General features: G+C 37.8%; 1 protein-coding gene across 1 annotated transcript in view; it reads right to left on the reverse strand.

Annotated features, from left to right (window-relative positions):
- KCNB2 (potassium voltage-gated channel subfamily B member 2) overlaps positions 1–25,954 on the reverse strand; it is a 381,801-nt gene that overhangs the window by 328,197 nt on the left and 27,650 nt on the right. Inside the window, exon 2 of the mRNA XM_069466369.1 lies at positions 14,108–14,777. Within this exon, the coding sequence (XP_069322470.1) occupies positions 14,108–14,686 (579 nt within the window). The 5' untranslated portion in view covers positions 14,687–14,777. The remainder of the gene's footprint in view (positions 1–14,107; positions 14,778–25,954) is intronic.

Raw genomic sequence — 25,954 nt, forward strand, 5'->3', positions numbered from 1 at the left:
TAGTTCAGGAGTGACCCATCAAAGACATATTCTGAAAAGGTAATTCTGTTGGCTAAATGGAGTATGGATTAGAATTGAGGTACAGGTGAGAATGCAGTGGGAAAGTCCAGTTGATGACTTATCACAATAATCCAAGGAGGAGATGATCAAGGTCTAGACCATAGCAGTGTATCCAGTGGTCCCAACTCAGTAAGAGAAGAATGGGATAAGTAAAGGTGAAAGAGCTTGCAATAGGGACAAAGTGTAGATTTAGTGGGAAATGGAAGAAAGCTCAGTGGTTATAATCAGGGTTCAAGATTCCAAAGACAGAGTAGTTTCATCCGTGTGCTAACAGAGTTCAAGATCAAGAACATGTTGGGTGGAATTTATGACTGGTCACTGTCCTGCAGGATAGCAAGTGGCTATGGTAGAACATGATTTTAAGTCATAAACCAAAGCCTGCAGTGAATATTGAGAAGCAACAGGAATATTGAACAATCATAGGAAAGGAATGATAAATACAACTGGATGGGAAGAACTGTGGGAAAGCCGGGCTTTGGACAGACTGGATAGGAATGTCCATATGGCATTAGTTTGGGACACTAGGTACAAATTTGATATTTTTGGGTTTCAACTCTTTAATCTCTACAATGGGATTTAACGATGTCATCTCATAGGGTTAATATAAAGTAATGGTTGGCAAACTATGGCCCTTGGGCCAAATCCAGCCTACTGTCGAGTTTTATTGGAACCGAGCTACTTCCATTTGCTTATATAATGTCTAGAGTTGCTTTCTCACTACAACAGCAGAATTGAGTCGTTGTGACAGAGACCTTATGGCCCACAAAGTGGAAAATATTGATTATCTGGCCCTTTACAGAAAAAGTATGCCTATGCTTTACAGAAAAAGTTTGTTGCAAAGAGCCAACATGAGGCCAGGTGTGGTGGCTCACACCTCTAATCCTAGCACTTTGGGAGACTGAGGTGGGAAGATCACTGGAGGCCAGGAGTTCAAGACCAGTGTGAACAACACGGAAGTCCAATCAGAAAGGTGCAGGGGATGTGGAAGGTCATCCAGACTGGACTCAGGTGTCCTGACTCTCAGACAGAGCCCCTTTTAAGATCCCATTTGACCTCCCATTAAAAGCAACTCTAGGCTGGGCACGGTGGCTCACACCTGTAATCCTAGCACTTTGGGAGGCTGAGGTGGGAGGATCCCTTGAGGCCAGAAGTTTGAGACCAGCCTGAGCAAAAGCAAAACCCTGTCTCTACAAAAAAATAGAAAAATAAGCCAGGCATGGTGGCACATGCCTATAGTCCCAGCTACTTAGGTGGTTGAGGCAGGAGGATCGCTTCAGCCCCTGAGTTTGAGGTTGCAGTGAACTATGTTGATGCCACTGTACTCTAGTACTTTATAGCCCAGGTGACAGAGAAAGACCCTGTCTCAAAAAAAAAAAAAAAAAAGTCAACATGAAAAATTCCCAAGCTCAGTGTATGGCACACAGCAGATGCTCAATATAAATTCCTTCCCTCTGCTCTTTGAAGGTCATGCTAATTTAATTATTTAGGGGATGTGAGAATGTGCCTTTCACTTCATGACCCCATACTGCAGGGGACATCTCCACTTTTCTTGCCAGGTCTTGAGGAAAGCAGTGCTGTTAGAAAAGAACTGGTCTCAGAATAAGAAGATAGAGTAAGGGTTGCAAGAGCACTGATGATATTAGGAAGTTGTGGCTATGCCTCACAGAGGACTTTGACAACAGAAGCTAATACAGCCTTGTGCAAAGCATCTGTTACTGTATCAGGTATCAATTAACCATAGGCTCTTTCCCCAGAGTTAAATTTCTGCTCAAAACAGACAACTCTGGGGATAGTGACAGCTATTATGAGGGAGTGGAAAGTAAACCAGCTTAACCTGCCCAGCAAGAGTTGACAGACAAAGGGAGGGTAGAGGGTAAAGACCCAGCTTCCCTCAAAGGGAGTCCAAAAGTATTGTTTAGAGGCTGATTTTAGAGAACTGAGGAAAGAAAATCTACCTAGTCTCAGCTTCTGATGCTTTAGGATAAAGAAAAACACAGGCCTGCTTTATAGGTTAAAGATCAAATGAGGTCCAGATCTGGGAGGTTACCTAGCTTCTCCAATTTGGACTCTTCACTACATTCAATTTTGTTGAAATTTAAGAAGATACCATCTCATGAGAAGATTTACAACCAAGATAAAAATAAATGTGAAATCCAACTGAAGCCAGAGAAATTCAACGGAAAATCAATAGTTGTTCAATAAAGTAGAACCCAAACAGTCCCTGATGAGGAGGACTCTTAAGCAGGGCTGCGTGCGGAGCAGGCAGTGGGACGGGGTTTTCTCCTGCATTTCTCTGGAAGGGCTGACCCAAGTGAAGGAGCTGAGAAGCAGGTCTGAAAGAAGAGCTGAGGATGAGCTGAGCCTCCTCAGGCAGAGAGAAAATAAGGGCTTGAAGGAAGAAATAAAGACATTTCATTATTTGGGCTGTGGTACAATGGGAAAGACATTTGGATATTTTCCAAGTTCCCACTGGTGGCAATATGGTGCCTTGGAGAACCTCTTCTGCATTGACAGTACATGAAGAGGCCATCCCATCACAGCCAGGTCACATAAACAGCAGAGACGTGTCATCTGATCTTCACGCTCACTCATTTTCAGATGTATGCATCAAAGTACAGCACGGGAGAAAAGTTCCTCAAAGCTTTGGCATTTGCCAAACAACAAAGACAGGTAAACACAGGATCCAAAATGATGTTTTTCAATTGTAATATATTTCTTTCTTGAAACACATAAATACACCTGGTATATTGTTAAAATATGCCTATCAAAACTGTTCGCTACCTTTAAGCTACCTCAAGCTAATCTGTATATAAAACTTAGGAAAAAAAAAGTGTGCATGATTAGCACTTTGTAAACATCCCATGCAATTTAAAATATTTATAATGGCTCAGGAGCTAGAGTTTGAAAAATAAAGACCACTGCTTAAAACAGAGCTTTGCTTTGAATTTTAACGTTACTCATGATGCAATTATATCATAATACGATATACAATACAATAATTTTCACACCTGAAGAATTCATTTAAGAAATATAATAAAATGTGCTAGCTTTTTTACATAGCAAATACGAAATGGCAAATTCGTGTTATCCTAGATTTTAGCCTACTGTTTTATATTTTCTTTCACTGCATATGTAGTTCATTCCATCTGTAGTATGGCAAATTATCACCTTTTAAAAAACAAGATTACCTACCCAATGTTTTTCTGCCTTGAAACTAAAAACTGCACTGAAATGGAACAGGTTGCTCACCTCAAGGATATTATGCAGGGCCTCTGCTCATTTCCCAAAGTGAAAATTTCCACTGTGTTAATGAAATACATCTAATTTAGCACAGCACATATCTGTTGTTGTACTTCATAGATAGTGGCAATGAGTTATTTTTCAGTTCAGCTAAATTCTGTATAAAACTACATGCTCTGACACCAACATACAAGTTAGATGGTCCAATACAAAATGTTGCCAGAGACAGATTTAACTCTTAAGATGTAAACTAAAATTTGAATGTTAAAAAAAAAATCTATATTTGAATATTAAAAACAATTGATCTCATGGAGACAGAGAGCAGAATGATTACCAGAGGCTGGGAAGGGTAGAGGAGGACAGGTAGGATAAAGTAGGGCTGGTTAATGGGTGCAAAAATATGGTTTGATTGTTAGTGTGAACTAAAATAAAATCTTAAAGCTTCCCCCGACTGGCTGACTGAATGGACCCCCTCCTGGCCAAGGGGTACCCTAAAACTGAATTGCCTGCCAGGCAGACGGACGTCAGACATGCTTCATCATCCCTCTCTCCCTTCTTGGAGACATCCTTTGTAACTCATTAACAGGCCTCAGGCTATGCAAGACAAACCTGCAGGTCCTCAATTTACACAACAAATATATATCTTGTGGCCTGTCTCTGATTAACAGACTTCCTTAAAACACTCCAAGCTTCATTTTTAACCAATTACAAGTCAGAATCTTTAAACCCACCTATAACCCTTTAAGCCCCTGCTTTGAGATGGCCCACCTTTTCGGGCCAAACCAATGTATGCCTTCCATGTATTGATTTATGACTTTACCTGTAACCTCTATCTCCCTGAAATGTATAAAACCAAACTGTAACCCAGTCACAGTAAGTCCACTTGCTCAAGATTTCTTGGGTGTGGCTCCAGGTCATGGTCCTCAAATTGGACTCAGAATAAATCTCTTTAAATTATTTTACAGAGTTTGGCTTCTTTTCGTTTGACAATAGAATTAAAAACATTTGATAGCACGAAAAAGTGACTATAATCAACAATAAGTTAGGGCATACTTTAAAATACCTAGAAGAGTGGAATTAGAATGTTCCTAACACAAAGAAATGTTAAATGCCTAAGGTGAGAGATACCTCAATTACCCTGATTTGATTAACTCACACTGTATGCCTGTATCAAAATATCACATGTGCCCTATAAAGATATACAATTATGTACCCATAATAATTAAAAATAAAAAATTTTTAAAAATCTATATTTGAAGAATCCATTTGGTCGAGGACTTAGATGACACCAGATAAGACAACTGCACTTCAATATCCAAAATTGCACTCTAGGTTTTATATTGGTTAGAGTTAAAGCAATGACTTGCAGGCTGGAGTTCTTCCTGTCATGTGCAAATATCCTGAGGTTCATCGCAGTTGCAGTGAAGGACGCTGCAACCAAGCAACCCCATCTGGAGCTGCACCGGGATTACTTGGCCGTCCTTGGCATTGCTGTGGCGTAGGCTTGAGGTAGCTATTTAAAGTGGCATTCAACACTTATGGTTGCGTCAGGAGTGACTCAACGAGAGAGAAGTGAAAGCATGAAATCCAGGGTGGCAATGACCTCTAGCGTCCTGAAACAAAATCTTGAGAAACTAATGAAAACATTTCCTTCTATTCTTGGACCATTAGAACACTTCCTATGGATTTTCATGCCTGATGAGATCATCATAAAAGTTTACATTCTGAATGGGCCAACTATCTTGTTTGGATGACAAAGTTCCATCTACTCTAAATCACTAAATACATGCTGGAATGCACTGCATTTTTTCTGCAGGTGGGTTCTTTATCATATAACATGCTCTAATGGACAGATGGTAATGTATATAAGTAACATGTATCACACACACACACACACACACACACACACACACACACACAAGAACAGATTAGTTCAGCTACCCCTCAGTGAGTCCTACTGCTACCTGGTTTGCCTGCCCTAGACATAGAACCTTGATTACAAACATCAGTTGGATCTGTCTGCTTTAGCTACCTGTCCTGAGTAATATCCAGAAGAATTCCTTTACTTAAGCCTTTTTAAAGACATTAAAGGGGGTAACTTAAGGGGGAAGATACATTCATTTCATGGATCAGCTAAGGAGTTAACTTAAACTTAGATATATACACAGCCAAAAATAAATAATATACAGGTGCAAAGTCTGGTATAGTTCTGATGTTAGTTCTTAGTGCTCCTAGAAAAGCTTTAGAGAGAGGAAAGCAAACATCTTCCTCTTCAACTTTTCTATTTCCTGTCTCTGTGCTGGTTACTACACTTTTCTGTTACTGTTCATCCGTGAATAGCTGCTTTATTCTAGATTGGTTATGTGTGTGTTCAGGCTGGCATAGCAATTACAGAGAAGTCTCAGTCTTCTCAAGTCCTTCAATGTTCTGATTATAAACTATAAAGTCATCGTCAACTACAGTCCAGGAGATACGGAAAGAGTAAGGCAGGGAAGGGCTGGATGTTGCTGATGGATACAGGAAGTGCAGCTTGCCTCCAATGTCCACGTGCTAAGTACAACATGCTGGCTGTCATGGCCTGGGGTCACCTTTATCCTTCTCCGTCTCACTGCAGAGGTTGACAGGGTTTTAATGACCAAACAAGCTGTCGGGCAAGAATAATCTCCAGGCTGACTACTATCTTAAAACACTTCTATCACCTTTTAGAATATATAGATAGGCTATTTTTAATGAGAGATATGTTCTGATAGTTTTATAAATCTCTACTATACCACATAATCTCTCGTATAAAAAACAGTACATTTCATGAGAGTTAGTATATGTAACAATGAGGACAAAAAAAACAAATTGGGTTAAGTTGACAGTGCTGGGTGGCCAGCTAAGCTCGCTCACTATCAAAGTCACTAGCTCCTGCACGCCAAGCTTATAATATAAATAATGCAGATTTATGCCTCAGTGTATTACAGATTGTTGAATGTCATAAAACTCTGGGGTTATTCCCAAATAGAATAAAACCACCAATGCTAAATCAATGCTCCAAACAAACAAAAAATGTATTGTAATCTATGGTTACTTGGTGAATTATATTTTAGCAGCTTTTTTTACATGTAACTATATTTTGATCAAAATTCTTTTGAAATCAACCTTCTTAATTATTTCAAAAACGTCTTTCTTAAAAAAAAATCAGAACGGTCAATTCACATGGGTATACATAAATAGAGTACCTCTGTTAGGAATGACTCCTACTTTGGATCAGTTAGAAATACTCACTAGAGACAGATAGGGAAGTTTTTCTAATCACAAATACATTTTGTCTATGAGTTTTAAACTCTATTTAAAAATTATAAGACTGTCATTTTTTAATGAAAATAATTTGAAAGATTTTGTGGGAAATGAAGATTTCCTGGTGTTACTGTGGTGATTTAAAATATATTTCTTCTAGTTCTGTTTTTGGCTTTTATTAATAATTTCTTTTTTTGTTTTCGCTATCTTATTTGAATGATTAGTTATATGTGTTTTAGTAGGCTGTCTCTTTTGTGGAACAAGGTAAAAGTGTAGAGGAATTAAAAATAAATGAAGTGCCCAAAGCTTTTTATTTTTGATGATTCAATTTATGCAATATTTTAGCATTCAATAAAATATTTAATATTTTATATGTAAAACATACAATGAAAGTTGGCTCATTCAACATTTTATAACAAACAATCTTATATTAACAGGTTCTCTGGGAAGAGATTATTTCATTTTATGCATATGCCAAATATTTCTGTAAAATATAAAAGTGACTAGTAAAAGGGAAAATATCAGTGACATTCAAAATAGTCCCATGTTGAGTTCCAGTGCAACTAACTGCTATTTATACCATATCACAATACTAATCCATAGTATGACTGTCAATATATCAATACTTATAAGGGATAACCTAGATTCTCTCTAACATGTTGGGGGCGGGCAGCTAAACAGTAACAATAGAAATAAATATGGATGAGACAATGACTAACCATCTCCTTGAGGAATCATAGCAATTTCATGTAATTATTAGATGAACTTTCAGATCAATGTCCCACTGAAAAATATAAATGTTTTATTAAAAGTAAGCAAATGGGGAAGCTATCTGAGATTAAGGCATATGTACCATAGGAATTTTCTTACAAACTCTTAGCACTTGGAAAGTATTTGTTTTTCTTTTTCCTTCTTTAATGGGAGATAAAGCTCAGATAAGAACACTTAATCAAAAATATTTCTTAAACCCTTCTAGAGTCTTCTAAAGTGGAGAGTATTAAATATTGTGACCATTCCTTCATAATACTTATGCTTACCTAAAATAGTAGATCATTCACTTTATAGTCTCTCACTTGAAATAAAGAAAACAAATCTGTAAACAACCAGAGCAGTGTACATAGATTTTCAAAGCCAGAATATTTAAATACTGCCAATGTACTCTCTTTTGTAATAACATTAAGTACTGTAGAAAAAGACTCTTTAGTGGTTGTTTTTTACTTTGAAAGTGATAATTACTGTACTTATTGAGGTTTAAAAAATCAAGCTTGAAAGGAATCTGAATATCTTCTTTTAATATTAATGACAACCAATGATTTCTTGAAAGAGATGGAAAAACCACTTGGAAATTAAGACTGGCCCTCTTCAGATGCAACCAAGAAGCAAGAAGGAACTGAAAAGTGCACGATTCTTGAGTAATTTCTTTTTTTCAAAAATATTCACTTGAAAGGTGATCATATACTTCATTGTACAAACTAGGACACTTTTAAGAGTAAAAAGAGATGCTATTAACAATTAGACTGGGACACAAAGCAGTAACCAGGGCTATCTCTGTAAAACCAGGATCTATGGCACCCTACGTAAGGAGATGTGGGGTGCGAGCTTTGTATGAACTGCCTCCTCTTTTCTTGCCCTGTTCTCCCTGATCAAATGTGGCCAAGTGAGCAGAGGTGGTGAGTTTTCAGGGCAGTCTTTCCAGGAAAGCAGAGAAGCACAGATCCAGAAATAAGACCACTGCAATAAAGAATGGAACATTTGAGACATCTTAATCAAAATCCAATGTTGTTTTCTATCTCTATTTTATTTTGTACATCTGATTTCTTCCAGGTTTTTGACATGCTAGTCTGTACGGACGATATATTTTAAGAAAAGATGAAACATCTCCAAGCTAAACCTACACAGACTGGCCAAGTTCTTTTAAACTCTATCTCCTGTTAACACCTCTGAACTCCCATGCTATGTTATTGGAAGAACGAAGAAAACAGCTTAATCTGTACAGCTGGGATGCAAAAAGGAGAGACAAAGAGAGGAAAATGGTAAACAGTCAACACAGAAACAGTGTGACTGTCACGCTAATTAGACCACTGCCAACCCTAGATAAGATTACACCACACAGAGTTGCCTCTATATAGGGAGACTTCTATGTGTGCTCCCACAGCGTCACTTCCTTTTTTTGGCCTATTTATGGTTTTAATAGCTATTATTGTTATTTTTTTTATCACTAAGGCAGTCATCGGAAAGCTAAATGAAGGGTGTTGTATAGCCAGAGTTGTTCACTTGACTGAATATACACCTATAAGCACAACAGTTCAAAGTTCTGTTTCTTAAACTACAAGGAAAACATTTATGGCTCTGTTCCAGTATCTTCTTTTTCTCAAAGGATTAGAATAACTGATCCATATGCTATAAATAGAATGAGAATGTTATGCATTCTTTCCCCCTTGATGAGTACACAGGAGTTTTTGTTTTGTTTTGCTTTATTTTCTATTTACTATTTCCATGGCTTGAAAGTTGTATAATCTAATTTAGTTGGAAGAAGGAGTATGGCTCTCAAGGAGTTGTCACCAATAGGGCAACCAAATAGGTGCCATCCTCCAATTCATAACTTTGACCCCTGGCTCTCCAGGGAGCCAAAGCTGCATGCACAGATTGTACATCTGTCACCACCAGTTGCCCCCTTGGTTCAAGGGTGACTAACGTCTCCCCAGCCCTTCCAATGCTTGCTTTAGGTGCTATGTTGCATCACGCCAACAATGATGAACACGTGGATGTGTAGCAGAAATGAGAAGCAGGCAAGAAACAGGGTCATCACCTTCCCTCTGTTCCATGCATTTTCAACGGAAGCAATAGCGCCCCCTAGGGGAGAAAATTGGTTCTAGCGGGGAAGGGTGGAAACAGATACTACAATCATTTGTGGTCCTCTGAACGCCATCCTACCTGGCAAAATCTTAGTCCATCTTATTCCTTAGTATTTTGTTTTTCTCCTCTCATTAGGGAGAATTTAAATTGGACTTAGGTTTTCTCTTTAGGGGGCTATTAATGGGAAAAAAGTGGAGAAACATTTCTCTAGTCAATCATTCCCTTCTTTCCTTAAGCTAAAACAGAGCCACGTCCTGAGGACACAAACTTTAAATTCCAGGCAGTTTGTGAATGTGTGGCCCAGCTGAACGGGCCCAGGCAGTGGCTGGAACAACTCTCTGGGTTACCACGACATGGAATTTCTGGCTTTGGTATGACTTTCACAGGAATATGCAAGGGGAGGAGACAGGCTTCACACAAGATGAGAGAGAGAGAGGAAAAGGAAGAGAAGAAGGAGGATGAGGCATTGGAGAAAGGGGGAAAAAATGTAAGAGGAAGTAGTAGCTATGGATAAATGAGGATACTGAGGAGTGGGAGGCCCTTACCTGATCCTGTATGGTGCCCAGTAGAGCTGTGGAATGGTTCTGTCTGGTTCGGAAGAATAGAAATTTGTTTTTCCAGATGTTGGCTTCTGCTGTTCTTATCAGAAAGAGTTGCTTACAGCCTCACCCCCTAGCCTGACACCCAGGTCAGCCTGTCATCCGGCACTGTCCACACACCATGCCCACTTATGCTCCCAGGTTGAGACCTGACTCAGAGGGCTCGGCCACACCTGTCCGGGCTTCCCTGAAACCCAGCTGATTTCCTTTGTTCTTGACCTTGCTCAGACATCCAGAGTGAGGGCCCTCTGTGGTACCCATGAGTCTAGTTTCTTTCAGATCTCAGGTGGGCTGTGCTACTTCCTGACAGTTGTCTCACCCCACAGGCTGAGAATACTGCATGCCACAGGACCTATTTCCCTTAATGCTTTTAAACACCTTTTAGACTGAAGTCACTGTATGCAATATTTATAGGAGAATAGTTACTGCAGTTTCTTTGGGAAGAGACCAAGGAAAAGAGAGGAAAATGTTTCCAGTCCAGAGACTGACTAAATTACCCTGGCCTGGAAGAGGTACAGAATCAAGTCTAATTCCAATCCACTGCCCAGGAAACTGGCAGCCAGTTAAGCCCATCTCCTCCCTGTGAAAGTCATACTAAAGCTAGAAATTCCATGTCGTGGTAACTCAGAGAGCTGTTTTAGCTGCCATCTGGGCCCATTCAGCTGGGCCACACATTCACAAACTGCCTCAAATTTAAACTTTGTATATTATCTTTTTATGAGAGTATATACAGTCACCAAGATACACTCACAGGATAGAAAGAAGACAAAGTCCATCATTCAGATATATACTTATGTCCCATAATCATATCATACCATAACCCAGAAAACTAAGAAGTAACAATTTCTGTTACCTGTCATTATATTTTGAAAAGTATGATTATATTATGGTCTTATGTGTATGAACAGAAATGTTAATTTGTTAAGTATAGATATTTCAAATACTCCACATTTTTAAGCCTTGTTTTGGCTTTGTTTTCCAAGTTATTAATATACCACAACTTTCAATTAATAGAAATGGTTCCTTATGTGACACCAGGGATCATGCTTGGTAAGAGCCAAATTGTTATTGTCAGGGTCATACCCAAGGACAAAGGATGATAGATCAAAGGGCCTTGCAATAATTTCATATATCCTAGTGGATGCACATAGCATGGGCTGAACAATTATCACTTAATTGATTATGGAGTATTTATTCCATATCAAAGAATAGATATTTTAATCTATTATGGAAGATCTGATAGAAAGGGTCAAGTTTTTCCTTCTTTGCTAGGTATTTGGCAAATAATCTTATAATTTTTAGACTTTCTTTATTACAGAAATATTATAGATAAATTATAAAGTATAGAAAAAAACAAAGGAAAGAAAACCAGATATTTTCAATGATATGAAATCCTGGTTTAGGATAAGAGAACCTTTTTTAAATTCTGGAGGGAAAGGAGTATCTGAGTGTCTACTTTAATGTGTATAGCACAGATAGAGCATATGTTCAACTAAATAACCAAACTGAATATGCAATAATTGAAAAGACAAAGTAAACTGATATTCTCCCCCAAAATACCTTACCTCCTAAGTGAGTAAGGATAAATACATAGATTCCCATCATTGTTACACAAGAGCTTGACAGCATATGAAGGAACCTGATATACCCATAACATAAAGTAAATAGTGATGGCTAGAGCATCACCCTATTGCAGCTGTAATAAAAATCCTTGTTCTTAAGTTGTGAAAATACTATTCACACATACCTACATTAGCATTCATGCCCCTCACCAAGAATTATTCCAGAAAAAAAACAAGTTTTATGGCATGAGAAGAGTACAGGAAAAGGTAGTGGTTTATATAAGACATCATACAGAGCTTATTTTTAAAAAGCTCTAAAAAAGGCTCTAAACCTCAGAGAAATGAACAATACTTTCACTAAACTACTATATAATCCAATATAAATAATTTTCATAATATTTCACCAAACAGGGAGGCAAATGTAGACATTTAAATAAACAAACACAAATCTTTTATGAAAATTTAGTAAAGATTCTACTAAAGGTAGCAAAGATTCACTTAACTTGATTGATCATTTGGATACAAATTTACTGTTTATAGCTACATAAAATTTTCATCCACAACCAGTGTCATCGGCTGCTGTATAGTTTATAGGCAGATATCTATACATACGTACATTACTTGAAGGAAACTTAAATAATCTGTCTGATGCATAGGGGTATATAATGGTATACTGTAACAATAGGCCATTGTCATCATTACTTTCTTAGAGATCAAGGTGGCTACTGCTTCTAAAATGTACAGATTAAATGAACTCCCTTGTCTGGGAAGTCAGATTATTGTCCCTATTCTATCCTCACTAGAAATTCTTCAGAAAAAAACACATACATATTTAAAATTTCTTCTATGACTTAAATTTAGATATATGTTAATAACATTGTTATGAACAAATAAACCACAGTAACCTTTTGAATTTTCTTAGATTTAGCTACTTTGTTTTTACATAGTTAGCTAACTTCCTCTGGAACTTTTGATGGAACAACGATTTATTCCTCAGTTGCCTAAAGGCTTCAAAGAATTCATTTAACACCCACAATGCCCACTTAAATCTGTATCTCATTCACTTCCAAAATTCACTCCATATTTTTAGTAGTAACTCAAATATGTAACCAAACACTTGATATCAGGAAGAACCTGGTATCAAGCCTTTCTCAATCAAAATCCACAAATGTGGCACATCTATTTCCTTCTTACAGATAAAACAAAAGTAAACAAATCATTTATAACTACAAAAAACCTAGTTGAAATCTTCCATTTGCCACAAAATATGCATTTCTCCATTATGTACAACAGAAATACATTTTATTTCACTTAGGTGCAACTGCTGGCTGGAAAGGAAAGTGCCTTTAGAAGTCAACCAGAAACAAAACTGAACAGTGCAAGGAGCAGTTGCACGATCGTCTGCATTAGCTGATGATTTATGTGTTGTCGATTGTCATGCAGAACCTTAATTTCTGGTCAAAAGTCTCATATGGTTTATTATATTTCTATAATAATTACTGTTTATAAGAAGGAGGATATTTGAAAAAACTGTAAGTAATCAAAAGAATTCCTATGATGACACACTGTTCCCTTCTCCATTTTCATCTATTACGTACAAAACATCGATACTATGCTCCTGCAGCTAAAGATGGCTCTTTTAACTTTTTACTTACCATTCATACTGTAATACAGAATAAAATACATGGAATGAAAATTGCTTTGAGCTAACCCTGAAAGCTCTCGATAAAATTAGATAAACAGAAGCATGCGGTTGAATTACATGCTAAAATTAGTGACAAAAATTTACTCTGAGATTTAGATAAATGCACTGGAAAATATGAATTTACCTGCACTTCAAGCAAATACTTGATGAACTCTGAGATATGGTTATATCTCATTTGTGAAACAACTACGCACCAACAGTCAGAAATAGCATTGGTAGAGAAGCCCTCACATTGACAAGGTAAATGGACATACTCTGGGCATTGACTCGATGCTCACACAGCTTAATAAAACAGTCCCTTCCTCATGCACGTGGTCCCCAGCCATCTGAGCTACACAGGCCCACGCTCTCCTCTTTCCCTGAACCTCCACAGAACCAGGCCAAGAGGCACCTCCTCTAATTCCAACGACAGCACGTTTCCCTTTATTCAAGACGGAGGCCAGGCCCTGGTCTTCTGCAAGACTCAGTGGCTGAGGGGTCTGAGCTAGGGCTTTCTCCTCAACCTCCAAGTCACCAACACCATATAGACAGCACCAGGGAAACCAGAACTCTCTCTCACACTATGTGGCCCAGGCTTCTTCCTACAGATGATAATATTCATGAAAGGCTAATACCATTTGATGACATAGTACGGGAAGAATAACTATATGTTATCAAATAAGATTTTGGAAAGGATTTTTCATTATCTGTGTAGCCACACTGTATTCTGTCTTACCAAAACAAGGAAGAAAGTTACCCTCTCTGGAATGTAGGTAGCACCTTTTCTGACCACGCACAGGCGAGCTACGCCCCGCTTTTCATACCTTTGCAGCCACTGATGAGTTCGGTTTCTCCAGCAAGTCCCACAGTTTCTTCCTTTTTTCAGGGCAGCAGGTATTATCAAACTCTTCTCCCTCTCGCTCTCGCATCGTCTCTGCCTCTCGCCTCAGTTCCTCGTTCATTTGTTCCTTCTTTTGGTGGTATCTGGCTTGGCAGCAGGACTCTAGGTAGATCTCATCAATCCCCCAGTAATCAAGCTCTTGGCCGAAAGAGAGCGCGCACATTTCTTCCATCATGTGCAGTTTCCCTGTCCGGTAGAAATTTAAGATGGAAGTGAAGGCTCCCGGATGCCGATCAAAGAAATACTCGTTCTCGTTCAGATTATAGTCATCGCACACCTCCAGGAGGCTCTCGTGTGTGTTGCAGTCTCGAAGCTTCCCCAAGCGCGTCCTGGGCAGCCTGTCCAGCGTTCTCCACAGGACCTCGTGGTTGAGGCCCCCCACGTTGATTTTAACTCTCCGGGAGCACGTTTTGCTCCTGATAATGTCCACGGGCTCTGGAGGAAGAGAAAGCGTCGACCTGGAAGTCTTCCTGTTTAAGCCGGGGGGAGCCTTCTCTGCCATTTTGAACCGGACAGAGCCGCAGGGCCGGGGTCCTTAAGAATGAGGTCAGCTCCAGCAGTGTCCCTCCGGGGCAGGCATCGCCACCGACAGGCTGCAAGAGAGCAATAACCATTTGGTGACTTGCATTTTTCTTAGAGTATTTCCTATCCTATGGGATCATTTTGTTGTTACAACCGGGAGGTATAACATTAATTACTGAACATTTTTGGAGTTATAAATCTTTGCTTTGGGATATAAGAAAGGGGAAGAACATAGAAGAGGCTACATATTCAATCGTATACACCTATAGGTTGACAGCTCCCAACTTTGTCACCCCAGACCTCTTTCTGGAGCTGCAGACTAAAAGATCCATGTGCTGACCAGCTTTTTCTAGATAAACCACTTTAAGCTAAACTGACCACACCTCCAACCTGCCCAACCAGTTCCGGTTCATTCTCCATTTCGCATTTCACATTTCCCCACCCCATACCCAGTCACCCAAGCTAAAATTCTGAGAAATCCTGATCCACCCGTCCACATCCAAATGAGGACCAGGTCTTACGAATTATACCTTCTAACCATTGCATAAGTCCTCCAGGCCATTATCAAGTCTCCATTATCACAATGTTGGTCCAAACCCTCAGCGCTTGCCTACATTTTTACAACAGCCTCCTAAACTGGATCCCGATCTCTGGTTTCATCCACCTAAAAAACATTCTCCACATAGCTATTAGAATGATCTGCTAAGATACAAGTTTGATCTTGCCACTCAGGCTTTAAACCTTGTAAAGGCTCACCATTATTGGAAGTATAAAGTCCTACAAGCACTTTAATGTCTGGTTAATCCTATTAGACCCAACCTACCTCTCCACCCTCACCTCTCATCTCTCTGGTCACTATATTTCGGCAACCCCAGACTGCACACACCATTCTGTTTCAAGCTCTTGACTTTTCCATGCTGTGTCCTGGAAAGGCCATCACGTTTTCCACTCCCTTTTGACCAACTGCTGCTTGCTCTTCAAGACTCAGCTCAGAATCACCTCCTCCAGAAAACCCTCCATGATATCCCCACTCTGGGGATTTTGTAGGGGATTAATAGATGTTAAATAATGAATCATTTCTTTATTTTCCACAGACAGCTGGTCAAAGTAATGTACATGGCCAGAAAATGTATAAATGCAGTTATTGGGATCATTTGCCTAAAATGTATCCAAGTTTATAATATGATGTGTATATAGTATATGTCAGAATGTGTGTGTATGTGTGTGCTTGTATTCTTTTGCTTCACAGCTTTTTTCTCCTGTGTACTAATTCTTTAAAACATTATTGCTCGAGTATTCCCTCTTGTCATTCTATTATTTTGATCTACAACAGTAAGAATCTTAGTTATCTTTCCCTACATTTTTGCAGAAAATCATGGCGCTTCAATTCATCCAAAACATCATCTTTAATGTAAAACGCCATGTTTTACACAGTCAATGGCTTATACCAAAGGGAAAAACTTTCAGATTTAAGAGGTCCTTATAATTAGAATTCTCTTTTAAGATACACATCAATTTCTGCTTGCCTCTGGTTTCTCTATCCTGTAAGTTAAATTTATTTCTCCATCTGGAGGCCAAGTATCCTCTCAAATGAATATAAGTCAAATTGATGAAAAAATATAGATGGGCTACATAAAAAGTATTTCAAATATGGCCAGTAAATATACTGGAATTGGGAGTTTTTTCAACTACATAGCTACAAGGATATTTAAGCATATACACACATTTTCATCACAGATGACAAAAACGCCTATTTTTACAAAAATAAAGAAGAGTTGTAATGATTGGATCAGTAACTTAAACTCTCTGGGCTTCAAATTCTTAACCTACAAAATAAAGATAATAGTAACTATTTCATAAACAGTATTATGACAATTAAATGGGATAGTTTATGTGAATGCTATTATATCTTAATAGAGTAAGAATATTCATATTTCTCCCTAATGTTTGGTTTCCAACCACTGAAAGAAAACTAAGATTAAAAGCTATTATTAGTGTCTTGATACAGTTTGGATGTTTGGCCCCTCCAAATCTCATGTTGAAATTTGATCTCCAGTGTTGGAGGTGGGGCTTAGTGGGGGGTATTGAGTCATGGAGGCGAATCCCTCACAAATGGCTTGGTGCCCTCCCCACAGTAATGAGTGAGTTCTCACTTTATTAATTCAAGTAAGAGCTGGTTGCTTAAAAGAGCCTAGCACCACCTCCTCCCTCTTTTGCTCCTCTCTGGCTGTGTGACACAACTGCTCTCCCTTCGCCTTCTGCCTTGAGTGGAAGCTCCCTGAAGCCCTCACCAGAAGCAGGTGCTGGCGCTATGCTTGTACAGTCTGCAGAACCATGAGCCAAATAAACCTCTTTTCTTTATAAATTACCCCGTCTCTGATATTCCTTTATAGCAACACAAAACAGACTAACACTCTGTCTATTAAATAAATTTTAGCTTTTAAATTTTTTCCTTACATATATATTCTGTCTTCCCAGAAGATTATAAGTGAACAGGGCCTGGAATTGTAGGTCCCTTCTTTTGTCTACGAAGCATGAGACCCACACATACCAGGCACCTCATAGTGTATTTCTTTGGCACCGTTGATGCTCGTGTCCAAATTTTGTATTCAGGTGTCAATGAACTACATATATTTTAAAAATTGAGCAATGGTATCAGGATCAGGCAAAAACAGCTGAAAATATTAGAGATGGGGCAATTCCAGTGGTGAATCTGAATAGCCAGTCTCCATTAAATTACTCAGTGGTAGGTATACCAACATCTCAACAATCCATATAGATTATGTTAATAGTCCACATAAATAATGAGCTGTCAACTAATTCATTTTAAATTTGAATACAAACATGAAATGAATTTACTCTTTTTGGAATATCAAGTCTTGGAGTAATGTGAAGAAGATACACAGTTTTTGAACGGAATGCACTGTCAGATAAGAGGTTTTCCAGAAAGATAGCTAACTCCAGTGTGATACAAATATCTCATTTGTTTGTGGTCAAGAGCATAATGTGACTTGCTGTCTTGTAAAACTCATTACTAAAAGCAAATGCTATGTCATAGTCACTGGTAGGTCACCATTTGTCTTAAATAATTTCATTCTTATGATGTATAGTGAATTTTCCTTTTGTAGAGCATGTCTCTTAAGTGAAGAGAGGTCATAAGACTTAAATTTCGAAATTTCTTCACTGATCAAGAACATTCTATTATAAGAAATCCAATGTTGATTCCAAATCCCACAATAAATGACAGGCTGAAATTCAACACCCTTTCTTCAAACCAGGGGTAGAGAAACTCAGGGTGAGAGAATGGTCTGTTGATTTCCCTTTCTTAAGACTTAAAGATGATCTGCTCTTGTTGTTACTGTGGTTAATATTTTTTATTCTCCCTTGGCAGAATGTTCTGCTTGTTAACTTATAAAGAGTGCAGGCTCAAAGGCATAAGTTCTGGAGCAGTCAAAGAGCTTTGAATAGTGTTAAGAAAGTTACTCAAGCCTGCAGAATAAGCCTATGATAAATGGAAGCTGCAGAGCATCAACCCTGATCACGGTACCTTCGGTGAAACTCGCCGAGCCTTTCTGTCGGCCTGGGTGCCATTCTCCCTTCTCTCCCTCCTCTGTGGGTTTCCCTCTGGCTTGCCCCTATCTCTGTTACGCCACGTGCTGCTTATCTTTCTTCCTTTCTTTTCCCTCCCTTCCTATCCTGCTCCCTAGATCATTCCATCCTCACAGCCTCTTAACCAACCACAAAACCAAACTATGCATTTTCAGACTTGCATATACTTCATAAAGTTTCCTACAGTCAATCTTTATATAAATGCCTCCTGGGTTGAAAATACCACGTCTCCCTCCAGATGAGGATAAAAACATCTAAACAGAGTTGCTTTTATTTTTATTTATTTTATTTTATTTATTATCATTATTTTTTTATGAGATAGGGCCTGTCTCTGTTACCAAGGCTGGAGTGCAGTGGCATCATCATAGCTCACAGCAACCTCCAACTCCAGGGCTCAAGCGATCCTCCTGCCTCAGCCTCCAAAGTAGTTGGGACTACAGGCCTGCACCACCACACTCAGCTAATTTGGCTGGTCTTAAACTCCTGGCCTCAAGCAATCCTCCCACCTCAGCCCCCAAAGTGGTAAGATTACAGGCATGAGCCACCATGTCCAGCCCAGAGTTGCTTTTAATGGGAGATCAAATGGGATCTTAAAAGGGGCTCTGTCTGAGGTTCAGGACACCTGAGTCCAGTCTGGATGACCTTCCACATCCCCTGCACCTTTCTGTTTGGACTTCAGTGTCCTCACCCATTAACAATGGCATTTCCATGCCTACAGTTCCTTGATTTCCTATGGCACTTGATTAAATTTTTTTCCTACCACTGTGATTCTGTGGCACTTGCCTCCCCACCCCCTCCAATCATTATCCTTACTTTAGATAGAAATAAACTTATCGTACTACCTTACACTCAATGAAAACATTTTTTCACGTCTAGTTTCTTGAGAAAAGGTGGTTTTCATATTTCAAGAACGCTTTAAAATTTATCATGGCTTGAAACAGATTACTTTCAGAAATCATAAAATTTCCATGTATTTTATTTAGTGTTTAGTTGATTTTCTCCACTTTAACTTTTCCTCTTTATGTTCCTTTCTGCCATATTAATTTTTCTTCTAACAATGAGTCTGTTACTCCCCTCTGGGTTAGGTATTGTCTCTTATCACCCTAGAGCTCTAGGGAGTTTGCAAGATTTATGTTTTTAATTTTGGTAATTAAAGTAGATGCAGTGTTACATTTTTCTCACATATAGTTTTATAAGTGAAATTATGTCTATTATAGTGATTTATTTACCCATAAAACTGATCATGTAATTCCATTCAGTATATAAGTATAATACAAAATGCAATAATTCAATGCATAAATTGTGCAGATGCTATGCAAGTGTGTAGAATTTACATATATAAATGGTCAGTTACAGGCTGAAGACACGTTTTTATGTCAAGCGCAAACTCTCAGTGAACATTTTCTTTCAGCAGTTTGTTGATTTATTTCACCTCATTCGATCAATTGAATGTCAAGCTTGCAACAAATCAGTCGGTCAGTGCACAAATGTACTAAACATCCCTTCATTAGTCTGTTAGAGAAAAAAACGTCTCTTTAAACAATAAACAACAACAAACATTTGAGTTTTGCACAGCTGCAGGCTGCTCCTACAAGCAGTGTGGAATTATGCTGCCACACGCTCGGGGCCAAACCTGACAAAACACAACTTTCTGATCATGGCATTCTAATTACAGCTTAAAGTTCCAAGTTTGGGGTGGGGGGGAATTTTTTACTGTAGTTTCAAAAATACTAGCATTATGTCATACACTTGACACTTCCTTAGTGTAGCCAGGCATGGTAAGTCATATGTGCGATCCTGTGAAGATAAAAAGCAAACCTTTCTAAAGGTCTATGTGATGTTTAATGTTTCATTTTTGTGTTGCTATACATGCTGAGCAGGCATTTGCAAACAAACAGCTCCGAGACCTTTAAGTCTGTATCACTCCACGTATAGCTCTAAGGCATTTTCTTAAATTTTTATACTACTAATTATCATATTAAATAGTAAGTTTTTGCAGTAGTTATTTCCATTTCAGAAAGCCACAAAGATTATGTACAATATATATCTGAAGAGAAAAGCATCATAATTGTTAGATGAAAATTTAATCAATGCATTTTTTTATCATTTTATTACCTGTTGAAATTTGAAAAGTACCTCCAAAATTTACCAATGAAAAACAATAAAATTACAACAAGCTAAAAACAAATCAAACTTATTTTATATGTATATAATATTTTAAAGTAAAGTCCCAGAAACTTTAAGCTATTCTAAAAAATTCAACAAACCTGGATTACTTTAGAATCTAGTCAACAATTTTAATGTATTTCATACTTTTTATTGTTCTTTTAATATGTCAAGTTCTAGTAACATCTGAAACACTGTCCTTGTCCTCAGAAAAGTGGAATGTGGCACTTCTTTTCTGTAATCAAACACTGCTAATGTCAATACGTTCCTTAATTTTAGCACAACTATATACTTCTTTGTTTAAAAAAATCGAGGACTCTTATCCTTGATATAACCAATGCTTTTTTTAGATACACTCAAATGAAATTCTAAAAGCTTTGCTTTTAGTGGTCAAAGGAAGCATTGTATTGCAGTAAGAAGGAATAAGGCAAGTATTAAGTAGGATATGTAATACGAGTATCTTTCAATATCAGATGTGTTCAGATTTATAAACTATTTTATTTAGACATATAATATGATTTGTCTTCATCAGCATAGAGAATTCTGTGTGTGTGTCTCTGTGTGTGTGTGTGTGTGTGTGTGTGTGTATACATAAGTTTGCTATACTTAGGGAATAAAACACTAGATTTGTCTTTAGAAAAATGGTGAATGGACTTTTATGAGACATAGCTGACAAAAAAATCCTTCTTTACTCTGAAAAATATAACATTGAGTTATAAAGCATCTTGGACCTTTTATGAACTACAAGGTACAGTCATGACTGGAAATTTTTAGTCTGCTTCAAAACACACACACACAAAGGCTCAAACTTTTATGAACGTTCAGCCATTCAGCTAGTGGGTTTTCTATTATAACAGTGAAAGTACCTTTTACACTGGGGCCCAAGATGTGTCCTTTTAAATGTGTCCTTTTGCAAAAGTCTTCCCAGAGTCACAGTGAAGTAAAGGGGATAAATAAAGATGAAAGGTGATGAGAAAAATAAAGATGGCAACCAACAGAGAAACTATTGGTACTGCTGAAAGGGATGGGAAACAATTGTCCACCCTGTAATAACCTGAAAAAGAAATCACAGTCACTACCTGGTGTTCTACATGGATGATACAATCTGCTGTGTGGGTATTTCACTTAAACTTCATATTTCATTTGGGTGCTCGGCATAAGGTAGATTTAGCCCCCATGAAACTAAATAAATGTTTATAAAATTTGGGTAGGATTTGGACATTTTATTAGGTTTCTTCCAATAAAATTTAGCCTTTAGGTCATGTCATGATTGGTCTGAGATGTTCAGGGGTAAGATTCTTGTTAGAGAAATGTTTCTTCTCAGTAGGGCTCTGTTTAATAGTTATAATACACTTTAAATTATGTTCCTGTCCCCATTTCTCTATAATCAAACACATTATAGGTAATGTGGTTTTATTAAAAGCTCATATACTGAGGATTAGTCTCTATGACTTCAACATTACACAATGCATTATATACGCCCATGTTCTGAGAGTAGAATCACTGAATGTGGCAGAAGGGAGCTTGGACATGAAATGGTCCAATTTCCTTGTATCCACCTTTTTAAACTGAGATCAAGATCCACAGAGGTCGCATGACTTGGTAGTTGCTGAGCTTGAACTAGAACTCAGATCCTGAGATGTCTAGACAATCTCTACTACGCCCCTCCTCATTATTCTTTGCTTTTCACCTTCTAGTAAAAGATTTTAAAAGCTTTTATTTCTTTGACTACCCCCATGTCAAAATATTGATTCAAACTACACCGAGCTGAGCTGAGTTATCTCCCACATATTGTTCGTTTCAGTAAAGGGTGATGGCTGCAGTCAGGCAACCCCGTTGTGTTCTTGTAAAGAGATTCACTTCCCTTCACAGGATCACTCTTTCCTCCCTGTGCTTCCCTAGCGCTAGTTTTATGATCACCACCTCCACCCACTCTGGACTCCTGCAGGCAGCTCTGCACACTGCAGCCACGCCAGCAGGGCAGGGCCACCTCTGGTAGGAGATGTTTCCATGGCTCCAGGCTATCAAGATTAAGACACAGCACAACTCAAAGACTGCAAGGTCTGTCCTCTACCTACCTCTACACTTCTATCACGTACCCTCCTGGCCCTCACTCTCTCTCTGTTCTAGAGAGAACAGAGAGAATGCTTACATTTCTTTTAATGTGCCGTTAATCCTCTGCTACAGAGAATTGGCACATGTATTTGTTCGCCTCTTCACCTTCAGATATCAATTCAAGGATCAAGTCTTATCATCCCCTGATCTCCTTGACTATAAAGTAATCCTCCTATTTTAAGAATTTTTAGAACCAGGTAGTTTTCACCTGTAGCAGTATTTGTTACGATATCAGATTTATATTTGTTAGGATGATTACTTTGATTATTTTGTTAATATCCATCCTTTCCACTAGACTCTAAGTTCCCTGAGGACAGGGATCATGTGTTATATTATCCATTATTGTATTCCAAGTGACATACAATAAATATTGGTTGAATGAAAAAGTAAATGATCAGATTTATGTATACATATATTTGCTTACTTGTATTTAAAACCTATTTACTCTCATTCCCACTCCTCAAATTTATTATGTCTCCCATGTATGAAATCCTCTCTTCCACATTCCCTGATAAATTGGTAGATTTAAGTTTGAAATTTTGCAATTTTCTACTTCTCAGTGAATTTTCTACTTCTCAGCTTGCATGCATTCACACCTAGGAGAGATATTCGGGCCAGAAAAGCCAATATGATGGAATTTCCACCAATAAAAGAATAAAGCAAAATAGAATAAAAGAAAGCATCAAGATTAGTGAGTCCATTTTTTTCCAAAAGATAAGCTTATACCCTACAATAATGATCATTTTTGTCTAAATAATATAATGTTTTGCCATGTGAAGACTCACAGGAATAACTCAATAATGATGAAAATACAAGCAGAGAAGTATTTGGGTTGGGAAAATAATTTAAAGTGAAAGGCACAAATCTTCCCCAATATATTCTAATCACAATACATAGGTGGCCATATGCTATTGTCTGAACGCTTATGTCACCTCAAAATTAATATGTTGAAATCCTACCCCCCAAAGTGATGATATTGGGAAGACCTTTTTGGGGTGATCAAGTCATGAAAGCAGAGCCCTCATGAACGGAATTGGTGTCTTTATAAAATAGGCCCCAGAGAGCTGACTTGTCCCTTCCACCATGTGAGGACCCAGCAAGAGGGCACCATCTATGGAAGAAGGAGCCCTCACCAGACACTGAATCTGCCTGCACCTTGATCTTGGATTTGCCAGCCACCAGAAGTATGAGAAATAAATTTCTGTTGTTTATAAGTTACCTAGTCTAAGGCATCTGATAGTAGCAGCCCCAAAGGACTAAGATATCCTATATTCAGACTCAAGGCAGACCACTGCCAAAATTCACCTTAGGATACTTATCATAGCCACAACCATAGGTACCTTTCTTTTCTTTCTTTCTTTTTCTGACTACTCATATTCAAAATAACATGTTCTAGATTCTAGCATTAAAAAAAGTTTCTAACAAATCGATAGTATTAATGGAACTAATTAGAACATTGGAATTTGCCACAAGTAGTTGTATGCTTGATTTTTTACTGTTCATTATTAGACAGAAAAGGGAAGAGGTTCCCTAAACTATAGACACCACCATCTCCACATCCCTTTTGAATAATGTTTTCCATCCACTCTTGTCATCAGTGAGGATAATTAAACAGCATTTTTTAGTCATCCATCTGTGTATGGCACATTATAAATATTCCTCCCCTCACCCTTATCCCCTCTTTCAATCCACCATGTGTCTCTGTGGTTTGAAAATCTAGGGAGCTACAACAATAATAAATAATTAATGGTAAGAATGTAAGGCAGATGGACGAGATGACCTACTATCATCTATGAATCTTGGGATGTTAAATTTACTGCTAGTAATATAACTTAGCACAATTTGATAAGGAAATATCAAAGCATTTGGCAAGGAAAATGAACTCATTGATTTCCAGCAACATTTTCTAAAATAAAAATGTGAAAATTAGGGACCACAGATGGACCAACTGAAGCCCTGAGTTCATGTGACTTATACCAGATGATACAGTCTTGAAATAAATAATTTGAAAAACGGTGTGGAGAAATCATAGAAATTATGATTGCAACAGTATAATAGAGAATGTTACTTTGGACCAAGGCAGAAAATATTCAAAACTAAATGGTAGCTATTGTTCTCATTGAAAAGAGTAGTGTGATTGAGAGTTGTGAAATTCTGGATTGTTTTTTCTATTTTCAGTTTTTCTTGAATGTTGTTATGTTTTCTTTTTCTTTTTTTTTTTCTTCAAGGAAAGAACTAGTTATTCTATATTTAGAGATGGTGATATTTAAAACAGTCATTTTCATCTTTGCAAGCCTCATATAGTCAGGATTATAATAAAAGAACATGTCAGTGTAAAATAAGCTATTGTGATGGGATTTAGGTTTACCATTTGGATTTTATTTCAGCTTAAGATCAAAATGCCCGTAAGTAAAATTTACATTTCCTAGAAGGTAGGGATATTCTTGGAGTTGTGTCTGAAGGAGAGCCAAAGTTATGATCTCATTTGCTTTGTGAATTTTGTTAATGATTATCATTTTCATCACCAACAAAATATTGAGTGATTATTATATGCAGCCACTGTGCTTATCCCACTTAATTCTCATTATTTCTCAACCCACTTGGGAGTGGGTATTATCATCTTTTATTTACAGATAAAGAAACTGAGGTTCAGAAAGGTAAATTCCTTGCTCAAGATGACACAACTAGTAAGTGCTGGCTCCAGGATTCCAACCCAGAATTATCTTAACCAAAAGCCCATATTCTTAACCTTCTAACACACTGGGAATTTTCCTTGAATTGCAGGATTCTGGATGCCAATGATAAGTAAGTGAAAATATGGGATCAACGTTGAGTAATACTTCTAGCATGATATAGAAAGAAGGTAAGAGTGAACTCCAGATAATTCCTGTAACATTATGTCTACCTCTTGGCCTAATTGGCATGTATAAAATCCATCACATATCACAATTTTCTTATGGATAGAGATGGTGGGATTGGCAACTGTTTTTCCAGCTCCAAACTGTTAATACTAAACATAAATTTTAGTATATGACTTTCAGAAGTAATGCTATTAGTTTTAGTATTCAAGATTTATGGTCAAGATATATGCTTATAAATAGTCTTTAAATGTTAAAAATATAAAATTGACAGTCATTGGAAGGGGTCCACTCTAACTGGGCAAACAACACTGGTGGATTTAAACAATCTTCCCAGGTTCTCTTCAGCATCAGGGCTAATAGCCCAGGCTCCTGCTCCTGAATTCAAGTTCTTTCCATTAGACTTTGCTACCTCATAGCACCAAAAGTAAACACAAAATTAAAGCGACAGAATAGCAAAAATGTGAAGCAAGAGTAATCCATTTCATACCCAGTTAAAC

This window comes from Eulemur rufifrons, chromosome 3, assembly GCF_041146395.1.
Source record: "Eulemur rufifrons isolate Redbay chromosome 3, OSU_ERuf_1, whole genome shotgun sequence".
Taxonomy (NCBI): domain Eukaryota; kingdom Metazoa; phylum Chordata; class Mammalia; order Primates; family Lemuridae; genus Eulemur; species Eulemur rufifrons.